Genomic DNA, 14,075 nt, shown 5'->3' with positions numbered 1-14,075 from the left:
CACTATCCACTATACTATACTGTACAGATAGACGACTAGGGTTGTCAGATTGCACATAGTGTTATTGCACATTTATTTAAAGTGTCGCAGTTTGCAGGCTTGAAATGTACATATTTGTGCCTCAGCACTACACCTGATTTTTTCAGTCCAGCAGCTGCCATCAATCCGTCCAGACTGTCCAGGGCCCAGAACCTAGGTCTTTGCTGTGTTCAGGGCCTGGACGGCCCTGTGGTAGAAGCTGTTCTTCAGTCTGTTTGTCCTTGCGGCCATGGTCCTGAACCGCCTTTTCGAGGGCAGCCGGGTAAAGTGTTTGTACCCAGGGTGGGTTGGGTCCCTGGAGATCTTGGAGGCCTTCCTGAGACAGCGTGTGTTGTACAGCTCTTCCAGAGAGGGGAGGGGGGCGCCGGTGATCTTCTGGGCTGTTCTCTCTCTCTGTAGCGCATTTCTCTCCGCGGTTGTGCAGCTGGAGAACCAGTTGCAGATGCCGTAGGTGAGGATGCTCTCCACTGCGCCGCGGTAGAAGGTCACCAGTATCTCCTGCTTGCTGTGTTCCTTCCTGAGGACTCTCAGGATGTATAGCCGCTGTTGTGCCTTCTTGATGGTGGCTTTTGTGTTGTCCTTCCAGGTCAGGTCATCCTGCATGTGCACCCCCAGGAATCGGAGGGTTGAGACTCTCTCCACGCTCTCTCCGTCGATGAGCAGGGGCTGGATCTCGGACTTTTTCCTCCTGAAGTCTATGATGATTTCCTGGGTCTTTGACTTGTTCAGCAGCAGGTTGTTAACCTTGCACAGCTTGCTCAGTTGCTCTACCTCATCCCTGTACGCCGTCTCGTCCCCCCCCGAGATGCATCCCACCACGGTGGTGTCGTCTGCAAACTTTACGATGGAGTTGCTGGGGTGGACGGGGGTGAAGTCGTAGGTGTAGAGGTTGTAGAGGATGGGGCTTAGCACGCAGCCCTGGGGGGACCCAGTGCTGAGTCTGAGGGCTGTGGAGATGTGGGGGCCCACCCGCACCCTCTGGGGGCGGTCGGTCAGGAAGTCCTTGATCCATGCACATATAGAGTGTGATAGACCCAGGTCTAGTAGTTTGGTCACTAGCCTGTCTGGAAGGATGGTGTTGAAGGCGGAGCTGAAGTCCACAAAGAGCAGTCTCGCGTAGCTGTTTCCCCTCTCCAGGTGGGATAGAGTGGCGTGGAGAGTCGTCGCGATGGCATCCTCTGTGGACCTGTGGGCTCTGTAGGCGAACTGGTATGGATCCAGGTTGGGCGGGAGGCGTGTGAGTATGTGGGCCCGGACTAGTTTCTCGAAGCACTTCATGATGATTGGTGTGAGTGCCACCGGGCGGTAGTCGTTTAGGCAGCTCACCGTGCTTTTCTTCGGGACTGGGATGATAGTTGAGGTTTTCAGGCAGGGTGGGATGGTGGCCTGGGACAGGGACTGGTTGAAGATGTTGGTGAAAACCCCGGCCAGCTGGTCGGCGCAGTCCCTCAGCACCCGTCCCAGGACGCCATCCGGCCCCGAGGCTTTCCTGGGGTCCACCGCGTTCAGCACGCGTCTCACTTCATGCTCTGTGAGGGTGAGGCTGCTGAGAGCTGGAGAGAGTGGTGTTTGTGTTGTGGTTACCTCCGTTTGCCCCTCGTCGACCTCGGGCGTAGAAGGTGTTCAGCTTTCCCGCCAGCAGGGGGTCGTCCTCTGCGGCTGTGAGCCTGTTGGCTCTGAAGTTTGTCATGTGCTGAACCCCCTGCCACATCCGCCTGGAGTCGTTGCTCAGGAAGCATTCCTCAATCTTCTCTCTGTGGTCTGCCTTGGCCTCTTTGATGCCGCGCTTTAGGTTAGCCCTGGTGGTGCTGTACAGCGGTGTGCTCTTCCCTGCGAAGAAGGCGTTGTCCCTCTCGTTGATCAGTTTTTGGACCTTCCCAGTCATCCATGGCTTCGTGTTGGGGTAGACCCGGACCCGTTTGTCCACGGTGACTGAGTTGGTGCTCATGCTCATATTCCTGCCATGGGGTGTCATTTAGGCAGATCTGCAGTGGAGCGGACCCTTCTGGCCAGGTTCTGACAGTCTTAGTGGTGATGGGAGCACTTTTCCCCATGGTAGTGTATGCTGGGATCAGGAGGATTGACACATGGTCAGACATGCCTAGATGAGCTAGCGGTCTAGCCTTGTAAGCACGTTTGATGTTGGTGTATACCTTGTCCAGTGTTTTTTCTCCTCTTGTTGCACATTTAACATGCTGATAGAACTTGGGTAGTACTGCCTTCAGGTCGACATGATTGAAGTCTCCTGCCACAATGTGAATTGCCTGTGGATCTGTGCTTTGTTGACCACTGATGACGTCATATAGCCGCGCCAATGCTAAGCTACCGTCTGCATTTGGTGCAATATAAACGCTTGTAATATACACTGCATTGAATTCTCTCGGTAGGTAAGTGGGTCGGCATTTAACAGTCAAGTATTCCAGGTTTGGGGAACAGTGGCTACTTACAGTTTTCGTGTTTAAGCACCAGCTATCCTTCGTAGATATTATGATGCCGCCTCCGCGAGTCTTACCGCTGAGTAGCGTGCGGTCTGCGCGGTGTAAGGTCCGTCCTTCCAAGCTAATCGCGGAGTCCAAGATAGTTTCATTTAGCCAGGTTTCAGTGAGAATAATCACACAGCTATCTCCCACGATGTTATTTTTGGCAACCTGTAGTCTCAATTCATCCATCTTATTCGTCAGGGACCTGACGTTGGATAGGAAAATACGCGGCAAAGCAGGTTTGTCTGGGCTCCTCCTTAGCCTAGCTAACAGGCCTGCCCTGCAGCCCCGTCGTTGCTTGCGGTCCTTACGCCGACGTTTGCGCCTCAGGGAAGGGACTGAGTACCAAGGTTCTCCCGGTAAACGGGCGATCTCGTGATAAATCCTTTGTTGCTTCAGGAACTCCGCTGTTACTGTCTTCTCGTTTTGCGTGCCAACTTCTAGTAAGTCGTGCCTGCTGTAGGTACTATTTCCACAACCGTTCCCTATAAGTACTAAAGTAAAAATGTACATACAAATGCACTTAAAATCAATGTTACAGGTTCACTCGAGACGAGAGCCGATGGGCGTCAATCACCTGGCTACAATGTTTCCCCGACTCTGCAAGCAAGCAGGGACGCAGAGATATACAAACCACTGCCTCCGCAGCACCACGATACAGAAGCTGTCGGATGCCGGTCTCGATACCAGAGAGATAATGACTGTTAGCGGTCACAAGTGTGAAACGTCTCTGCAAAGCTACTGGAGACCAAATCACGGGGACCGAAGAAAGTGGAGCAATATCCTCGCTGCACCCACACCCACACACAACAACACACAGGCTGCTCCACCTAACAAAAAATGCAAGCCCAGTAACGATACAAGTGCTAGTTATCCTGCACAGTTTTTTAGTGGGTGTACAATCAACGGAGACATCCAAATTAATGTAAATAAATGCTAAATTCCTATGAAATCTACAATGCTAGTAGCCTAGGCTAATGAAAAAGAATGTTAGTGTTGTTGCTTAGTGACCAACTGCAATAAGAGGAACTATTTTATTTGAGGGGAACTATTTAAGATGATTAACTCATTGACTGCCAAAGACGCCATTTGGCGTCTTATAAAATAGTAACGTTGACTGCCAAAGACGCCATTTGGCGTCTTTGTTTTTGTTTTTTTGTTTTTTCGGGGATGGCTTTATTGACGTCTTATACACCTGGTGTGTGAATTTCAGACTTGGGTGTAATGTATTTCTGCCCCAGATGGGGGCAGCAGTTCGATTTAGCTCAGATATAAAAAGCTGGAGACGGAAGTGGCGTGTTGTGGGTTGTAGAAAATGACGAAATGAATAGCGAAGACGAGAGGAGACAAGCATTATAAGCAGTTGACACTGGCACAGTGCTTGTCTGGCAGTGGATCTGCAAGGAGTGTGGTGCCGATCAGGTCAACTGCAAGCAGATCTGGTGCAGGAGATGCGCCAAATGTTGCAGATGGTGAGAACCGGAGCAACGCGCAATGCTACACTCGTGGTAGCATTGCTGGACCATCGGAGCCACATCGCCGCGACTCTTCAAACAGTTCAGAGTCGCAGGACGTAGAACCAGACCCCGACTCGTCGGACGAGATGTATGCCCAGCTTCGCGTCGGGCCGAACAACGCCCCTTAGCTGTGATATAATAAGCATATACCACGGCCTGTCGTGAGCTATTGCTTAAACGTACGTCCCCAGATGAGCTTCTCCTGTTAGTGTGCAGAGAGTTACACAAACCGCTGAGCAGCCCCCTGGGCCCTCTCCCCCATCCAATGCCTGTGTCAAATTGGAATCTTATGTTCAGCGGTATCATAAAATGTAGATTGTTAACAGCAGATGATGCTTGCGAAAGAAAGTAACAAAAAGAAAGTTTGCGAAAGAAAGTAACAAAAAGAACGTTTGCGAAAGAAAGTAACAAAAAGAAAGTTTGTTAGCATTTGTGGCGGTAATGACTAGCCCATATGATGTCATCAGACAGGAATCCAGGGCCTCACAGAAGATGTATTTGGCTCCGCTCAGCAGGTGTCCACCATCTGATAGTGTCAAAGAATGATGTACTGTTGATACTGATGTTTTTGGAAATAGGGTAACAGAACCTTCAAGACTTTTGGTTCTCAAAAATTATGATATACCCCAAATGACTAAACTCTACCCAACCAAGAGCCACACTTTTAACATCTGATTCTATCTTACAGACTGTGATTTTATCTCTCTCTCTCTCTCTATCATGTGTGTGATACAGCAGAACTCGTTAAAGAAGAACTTGTGTTCAGTGTATCTAGACACACACACACACACACACACACACACACACACATCCCTCTATCCTGCTGGTGCACACACACACACACACACACACACACGCACAGGCACAGGCACAGGCACAGGCACGGGCACACACACACACACACACACACACACACACACACACACACATCCCTCCCACCGTCCTGCTGGTGCATTAGCTTTTGTGTGCAGTGTGTGCACCCAGTCCCAGCTGAGCCCAGCCTTGGGGAAATGGCTGCGTGCTCTCTCAGGGGACGTGCCTAGAGTGGACAAATCATGCTAATTGTCTGGGTGAGAAACGGAGTGTTAGACCCAAGATGAAGGCAGAGAGGGAGGCTCTCTCCAAAGCCACAGCTGCTCCTCAACTTTTACTCCTCTGGTGTCTCCTCATTTCAGCCCAGTCAGGTAAGGGAAACTTTCATCTGTTTTTGGCCACCAAACTTGTGCTGACCTAAAGGAATGTGTAGGCTATACTGTGGGTGGGAGGCATTTGGATTGAACAAGTGTATGGCGGTTAAGGCTCTCTGCCAGAATTCATTGGCTCTAGAATTGGACATTTCTGGATGTTTATTCAGGTTTTCTTTTCTATTTATGGTAATCTAATACATTATTCCTACTGTTGGTGGTAAATTAATATTATGTAAATACATGTATCTGTTTAAGTGGAAAAATGTTTCAATTAACTTTCTTAGTTAAGCAGCAACAATTAGAAGCTACATCATGAGCAATTCTGAATTCAAATGTTACTAATGATTGCATTTACTAATTTGATTACATTTACTAATTTGATTACATTTACTAATTTGATTACATTTACTAATTTGATTACATTCAAATTCGCCACAAATATGCTACAATTACAATATACATTTCTTGTATCATAGATTACATCTTACAGTAAGTCAAAGGGGAAACCTTTTCTGAGACTAATCCAAGAGTCTAAGCATAATTCAAAAGTAATGTATTGCATAAATAAACATCAGTGGCATATGTAGATGTAGAACGATTGATGTAGGCCCTCTGTAGATATGATGTTTGGCAGACAATGACATAGTTTATAGTAAGAGCTACTGTATCAATGCTGATGGTTCATAACAATAAAAAAAAGCACTTTGAGCTGCAACATTTGCAGGAAAAGTGCTATACAAATAAAGGTGATTTATTATTATTATTATTATTATTATTTTATTTTTTTTAAATTATTATTATTATCACAATGAGGTCTGACCTCTGGAGAGCCATGTGGGACACTGGGGATCAGTAGGTGAGCCATCAGTATGCATAGTGTCAGTGATGCCATGGAGCCAAGCTGCACCCTAACCACAGCACAGTCAGAGGATCCTCCAAGCTGAGAGGATTATGTTTACTTCCTGAATGACCTCCAGTAGACATTTTGAGGTTCCAGACAAAACAAAGGAGCTATATGAGGACTTGATATACAAGCACAATTCTAAATCGGTGAGTGATTGATGAGTGAGTTTAATTTTCGTCGACTTGGTTATTTTCAAGGTGCGGTTATGTCTTGTCACTGCGGTTGTGTTGTGAGTCGGTCAGCAGCACCATCACTGTGGGGCCCTCTGTCTACGCTTCAGCCAATCAGGGAGCTTGTGTTCTCTGAGTGCTCTTTTCATGGGCTGCCAGGGAGGAAACGGGGCCAAACAATCCCAGCTTTTGTTAAGATTTCCTCCAGAGCCGTCCCTTGAGACTGTGAGCCGTTGCCACGGCGATGCGGAACTACCATGAAGGCATCGCCGCCCACCTCAACAGCCAACAGCGCTAGCTACAGCACTGGCACTCACTTTTGGCCCCACAGTCTGATCACATTATTGTTCTTCCCAGAGAACAGCCTGGGGGTCAATGAACTCTGAGAAAGCTGATATGCTAGCATTAGAGTAACGCGTGGAGGTAGGCCTGAACTAGAGGGCTAACGGTTGATTAACATACGTCCTTGGATTCACCTGCTGATGATGTCACGCCTGCCAGCCACTTAATGCTTGAATACAAAACATTCCAATCAATTTAAAGGTTTAAGTTGCTTTTTTTTCCATCAGAAAGTGGAAGTGTCTGTGGGTTCAGAAAGTTGGCCACACTTCAAGTGATACACATAGCGACACAAATGATGAACGCATTTAATTTACATGTAAAGAAAGACTGACCGTGAACCAGATATTGCTTAAAAAAATAACTTTCATGAAGCAACATTATTGTGTATGATTCAAGGTTGAATGGAGAAAAAACAAAAACAGCGAGGAATTTAGTCACACCCCCCCTCATGTGTTCAGGTGTTGAGGGGGTCAACATCTCCAGCCCAGGCTCTCTGATCCGGGGTATGTTAGGAGGGGAAGCGCTTCTCTCCGTCCGCTACAGCAGCATCAGCCCCGACGCTCCTGTCATCAAGTGGCAGCTGAAGAGGGACAAGCCCGTCACCGTGGTCCAGTCCATCGGCACCGAAATCATCGGGAACCTGCGGCCCGAGTACAGGGACCGCATCCTGGTGTTTGAGAATGGAACCCTCCTGCTCCACAACCTCAAGCTGTCTGACGAGGGAACCTACGACGTGGAGATATCCATCACCGATGATACCTTCACTGGAGAGGGCAGTATCGACCTTACTGTGGATGGTATGTGGCACACGATAAACTCACAATCATATTTTTTCACGTCTATATTTGTATGACTGAGAGCCAAAGAGAGAGAGAGAGAGAGAGAGAGAGCAGGAAGCGTAGTGTCTGACCATTGGTTAACTCAAATAAAATATCTACTGTAAGTACAATACTTCATTCAAAAGGTACTCTAGTCAAAGTAAACATATTTACATTCAAAGCTACTTGAACACAAATCCTTGAAAAATCTACTTAGTTACAGTAACTACAGCTTACCACCTCAGACACAATGGTGATGGTGGTCCACAGTGTTCCTTGTGTGGTAAGATATTGTCATGAAGAGGTTCTCTGGGTACCGTATGTTCCTGTTCTGTCCTGCCCTAAATTGTTGATGCAGCACAGATAGTTGTTCATTTTCTTCTGAATGCAGTACCAAAAACTATTACCGTATTTTCCGCACTATAAGGCGCACCGGATTATAAGGCACCTTCAATGAATGGCCTATTTTAGAACTGTTTTCATATATAGGGCGCACCGGATTATAAGGCGCATAGAATAGAATATAGAATACTGCAGTCAAACGTTTGACTGGGGTTGCGTTACGCCCAAGCTCCACCTACTGCGTTGCGTCACCTCTCCATCGGTGTTGTGTCAACTTCCCGTTGTCCATGCTCCACCTGAGCGTTGTCACCGTCAACGTTCTACCTGCTCCACTGTCAAAAATATATATTTTTCCACCTCAAGTATCAGCCGTTCGTCATCCATTTTTGCAACAAGCGTCAAGGACCTGCGGTGATTCACAGCTGACTCGCGTGAATAGCAATTCGCAATAGCTGCGACCACGAGATATAGAGTAGTTAGCTACAAGCATTTTCAATCTGCTATTATCTCTATTAGTGGATTAACCGCTGTGGTGATTTAACAGCTGATAAAAAATACATCAAGTAGACTACAAACAGAGCAAAACAACACCAGAAAACAACCAATAGGCTATACAATTATAACCAACAACCAATATGTGACAGCTCCTGGTGAAATGTGCAACGTAATTTTTCAGTTTTTACACATGCTTAAACTACAGATGGTAAGCTTTCAAATTATGTGTCATACATTCAAATCAGAGAAAGATTGAACACGACAGGCGTATTTGAATGTTGGTTCACCTCAAACACTGAATGGGAGAAAAGTGACTCTGAACGCAGCCCCAGCTATGAACGCAGCCACAGCTACGAACGCTCCTAACAAAACACATCGCTACGAAGGTAGAGGGCTGCAAGGGAATTTTTCCTGGCTACATAGTATACAGGTTTTTTACTTTTGCCTGCTCGCGGCTCTGTCAGTATTGATTGATTGATTGACTGATTGACTGAACATTTTCATTGTGTGAAGCGCATTGAGTTGCATCTTGTAGGAAATGCGCTATACAAATAAAATTTGATTTGATTTGATTTGAAGGTCTCAACTGTATTTTAATAACATGACAACATACTGGGAGAACATCGACATGCTAAAAACACATAACTACACATAACTAGATGAACACACAGTTCTTGCTTTTGAACACGAGCTAAAACGAAAGTATGTTTACAAGTCAACCCTCCCTTACCGGTAGCCTCCGGCAAACGAGAATAATGAATCCAATACACAAATTATAAGTGTTTAGTGATCGTTAAACTGTTGTTTATTATATCGAGTGGGTACTTTAAAACTTCAAGTTGAAAGCACCAAGAAGGACCGCCTCGAAATTCATCGATGTTCATGTCCCGTGCTCGCGCTGTTGCCTTCATTCGAATAGTGACTGTAGAGACGCTTCTACTTGGTGTTTACTGATTACCGTAATGCTGCAAGCGGTGCGGCTTTGTAGTTTACCAGTCGTACTGAAACATTTTGACAGAGCGCCTTGAGCGCCGTGTACAACCAGTATGGATCAACAAATTAACCAATTGATCCATATATAAGGCGCTCCGGGTTATAAGGCGCACCGTTTTTTTTGAAAATTAAAGGCTTTTAAGTGCGCCTTATAGTGCGGAAAATACGGTATGAGCATACACTGATAATATCCTCTAAGGACATGAAGTCTTCACTTTGAGTTGAAGGCACTTCACCGGTGACCATCCTGACCGCTCCCTGCCTCTCCACAGAGCCTATATCCAGACCCTACATCCACATGGAAGCATCCTCGGTACTGGAGCTCACGGAGCACTTTACCCTCAACTGCTCCCATGACAATGGAACCAAGACCACCTACAGCTGGCTCAAAGGTGGTAAAGCACTGACCAATGAGTCGCGCCTGCTGCTGTCACCTGACCAGAAGCTCTTGACCATCAGGCGGGTGCTGATGGTCGATGATGACATCTACAGCTGCACAGTGGAGAACCCTATTGGCAGCATGAAGAGCCTGCCCATCAAACTCACTGTCTACAGTAGGTGGAGGGACTGTTTGTTGCCTTAACTACATGGGGGGGGTATCACAGACTTGAACCAATGACCAGGGTAGAGTCTCAGATATGCATGGCTCAGATGTATGGAGCATGAGCCAACATGGTGTGCAACAACATAATGGTGGCAAATATGGTAAAGCTCATGTGTGAATTCTGTGGGGTTCCTCCCTCTACCTGGCAGGGGTTCATGCCTGTAAGGGTACCCCTCATCATTTCCCAAGCCTGGGCTCAGTTAACACTGAGGAAGGGGTGCAAGTTATGAAAAGGTAAAAATAGAGAAGAAAAAAAGGAAAAACGCACCCCATAGGGAAAAAAAGTCATCTTTAATGTAGCAGAAAACCCATCAGGAATGGGAGGACCGGGACATGATCACATGATCACAACTACTATGTTCAAAGAGTGTGTGGGTAGACGGGGGAAGAAGCACATACAGTCAATTTTGCTTGAACATGCTTTAAACCAGCACTGTGCTGTTTGTTTCCCCATTCCCTGGTGTGACCCTAAGATGGTCTCTTCACAGGGAGGAGCTCCCTTTACATCATTCTCTCCACTGGGGGCATTTTCCTCCTCATCACCCTGGTAACGGTGTGCGCCTGCTGGAAGCCTTCCAAAAAGTAAGAACTCATTGTTGCTGATCCTTTTTTGCAGATGTTTCTGTGTGCTTTCATGTCCGTGCTGCGGCCCTTTGGGATAGAGTACAGTAAAGAGGATTTGTTAATTGCCCCGTTAACATAATTGTCTCCTCCGTATGATACAGTTCATTGAGTAATGGTGCGTGAATGATCATTTGGAAAGTACAAATATGTAATGTATCCACTAAGTGATTTACTCTTTTCCCCACTTTTCTGTTTTCTAGGCCAAAACGACCTATTAGAAAGCCCCTCTCAAGGCTAGACCACTATGTACATTCACCAATGAACCATGCAGGTATGGAACTTAGTTATAACTCTTTACAACTCTTTACAATGTCTTAATCAGTACTCCTGGATGGGCTCAATAACACACACCCTTCTCCCCATCTGTTTTAATTTGATATGTCTGATCAGTTATTCATAATACAGTAAACTGCATATTTCTATAGAAACCCTTTTTTTCTCTCTTGAAAGTAACTAAATAGTGTTCACATATTTGTTGACAAATTGATAAGGGACTGTGGAGTGTATATGGTGAGTAGTTTGCGTATGGTCATTTAGGTAGAAATGAGGAAAATAGGGAGTGAGTGAGTTTTCATCTAATGGCCATGTTAAATGACAATGGTTGTTGTAGTCGTAGTTCAACAATGGTTGTTTATTTCTATACAGTTGACATTTTGCCCAAAATGACAGAACATGAACGCAAGAATCCAGTGGCGCTCTACATCCTTAAAGAAACGGTACAGTCCTGTCATCAAACAGACAAAAACAGTCATTGTTTTATTATTACTACTACACTGCACCCTTATGCACGACTACCGTCAGTATTACTTCATTGTTTTATTATAAAGTATTGTTGATTTATTGACTGTTGTTGTACAAGGAGCTAGATTCAAAAAGCATTTCACTTCATCATTTACGGCTACGTGACCGATACAATTAGATTTGATTTGAACAGTCCCGAGAATGCCTAAAAATACTCACACTTTGATCAATTCAGTTATTAAAGAAATGCCCAGACATACTGACACAGGCTAGTAGAGGCTAATATTCAGCCTTCCTACAAGCCATTACAAACTGTTAGAATGTCATATATATAAAATGTCATATACTGTACAATGTACTGTGACTTCATGCCTGAGGTGATGTGGACCTGTTCAGAGAGCATGTGAGTATTGACTTGGTTTGTTTCATCTTAGGATTCCCCTACGAGTGACCATGAGTCCTCCCGCATCCTGGGCTCCCCTCTTGAACCAGGCAGTCCCCCGAGCTACAGCAGCTCTCTGCCCCCGTCCTCCCGCTCCCCTGAACCCCCTGCCCGCTCCTCTCGCAGGTACCCCCGCACCCCTGTCAGCTCCCCCCCTACACAGCACAACAAGGTACAAGGCAAAGCAAGTCCCTCCCCACCACGCACGCGGAGCTCAGGGCGGGTGTCTGGCCGCGTCCCAGTGGGCATAACTCCTGTCCGTCAGATGGAAGAGCCCGCCCCCAAACCGGAGACCAACGGTACCACTCAGGCCTGACGATCCTGATGTACACAGGTGGCGTCGCTCCTCGGCCCCCCAGACCCAGCCACCCCTGGGAGCTCCCGGTGCTCCAGACGGCCAGTCCACTACTTCCTCCCTCCATACCGTGATCATGCTGCACAGAGATCTTTTCATTTTTAAATTTAATTTTCATACACTGTGTGAAGTTCACATAGTGACTATATGTACAGTATGTGTGTACGTATGTTTTTATGATCTTAAGACTTTTTAGTACAGTAATGTTTGTCTCAGAGCCCAACGCAGCACTTAAAGCTCTCTCCTCAACGGACTTGTAAATACACTGCCATCATCCACACATTCTTTATAGACCAGTTTGAAGTTGTAGTTGAAGTTGAGGAGTCAGCCCCAATCTGGCTTTGATCAGATGAGTTAAACATACATGTTATTTTTTTAATCTCATGTAATTTATCTTTTTAATTGGACAATGTATGAACATCTTTGTTTAAAGATACCCTTTATTCATACATTCGTATATTTGTATTGTGTGAGTGTTCGGAATTGAACTAATAATGTCTGCTCTTGGTTTTATATAATACAATTTCCTTTGTATAGATTCATAAAATTGTTAAGAAAATCAAAGGATACATTGCACATATCAGTAGAGATGTTAAATAAATAAAGAAAAGAGAAGGAATTAATTATGTCATTTGAAAATCTGTTTCACTCAATGTTTTGCAGGTACATTCATAAAATAAAATAAATAAAAAGTAATTATGGTATCAGTTTGCATTATGGTCTTGCTTACATGCATTTGTGTCAATTATCCATTTAGCAATGTCTGAAGTTTAAGTTTTAATAACCTTGAATCAAAAAATGCATCCACATTTTTACAACATCAATGCAATGTCTTAATCTGGATGAACAGAGAATGTTTGTACACAGAAATAAATGGAACGAGACATACTTTCATGGCAGTACAGTACAAGCCTTATGTAACTGTGGCTCTCTTTGTAAATTCTCTTCATACTGTTCTCACACACAGGGAATGTGTTTGCTGATTCACATGAGAGTACAATAGTACTTGTGTTCAGTAACTACATGGCTGTGCAGCTCAGGCATTGAAACAGAAAGAAGCGATTCATCTGCCTATCCCAACATATACATTCAGACTGGAGATAGTTACACAATCTGGTTACAGAACAGTGACAGATTATCACGTGTGGATAACAATTACATGTTGTTATGTCTTCTCACAAGAAAAGTATGTCACTCCATGTTCCTTGACATTTTCCATGTACAACTTTTCCACCAATCATGCTTGTTACAGAGGCACATTCATATTAGGAGGAGAGAGAGGTTGATAATATTTCTCAAATATTGGATATACAGTGGGATGCAAAAAGCTGTGCACCTCTGGTTTAAATGTCTGTTACAATTAATCTCCAAGGGATTGAAAGCAAACCTGAACACTAAATGCTACAAAGTTAATGACACCTTTCTGCAAAAAACTAAAAAAAGGTTTCTTTTTCTTTTCATTTTCCATTTTTGAAATGATAAAAAAGGAAAAGGGCCCTGTGGAAAAGTTTGGGAACCCTTTTGGATTATTCTTTGTTACCTTTTGAGACGATGATTACTCAGGCCCAGACCAAGGTGATTTACTCATTAGGGCTTCAATGAGTCAGGTGAATATAATTCCAGGGTTGAACTATATATTCTGAAGTAACTCCATGCCTTCTAAAGTATTTGACTGCGGTGGCTGTTGTGTCTGGTGTTAAAAACCATGGGTTCCTCTAAACAGATGTCCAAGGATGTCAGAATCAAGATAGTTCACTTCCAACATACGATTTCCACTGTCAGAAACATCATCAGAAAATGGAAAATAAATTCAAGTCAAGGCAAGATCTGGAAGACCAAGAAAAATGTCAGATAGAATGGCCCGAGATCTGGTGAGAAATGCTCAGAAGAACCCATTATCAGTGCAAAAGAGCAGCAAAAAAGAGTAACAGACACTGTTCTAGTTGTTCACAGGACAACAATACAGTGTACCGCAACAAAGACCTACATGGCAGAGTTGCCAGAAAGAAGCCTTTCCTACGA

General features: G+C 45.0%; 1 protein-coding gene across 1 annotated transcript; it reads left to right on the top strand.

The window, feature by feature from the left end:
* Window positions 1-5,072: 5,072 nt before the first annotated feature.
* Window positions 5,073-12,014, top strand: hepacamb (hepatic and glial cell adhesion molecule b; the record flags this gene model as incomplete). The annotated part of the gene is made up of 7 exons (XM_080529334.1): window positions 5,073-5,220; window positions 7,098-7,436; window positions 9,560-9,841; window positions 10,380-10,473; window positions 10,716-10,786; window positions 11,161-11,228; window positions 11,691-12,014. The coding sequence occupies exons 1-7, from the start codon at window positions 5,133-5,135 to the stop codon at window positions 12,012-12,014; spliced, it is 1,266 nt and encodes a 421-aa protein (XP_080385460.1). The 5' UTR covers window positions 5,073-5,132.
* Between the last annotated feature and the right edge of the window lie 2,061 nt (window positions 12,015-14,075).

Source organism: Nansenia antarctica, assembly GCF_963989245.1.
Source record: "Nansenia antarctica genome assembly, chromosome: 4".
In the NCBI taxonomy this organism is placed as follows: Eukaryota; Metazoa; Chordata; class Actinopteri; order Argentiniformes; family Microstomatidae; genus Nansenia; species Nansenia antarctica.
This window is presented reverse-complemented; position numbering and strand designations above follow the sequence as displayed.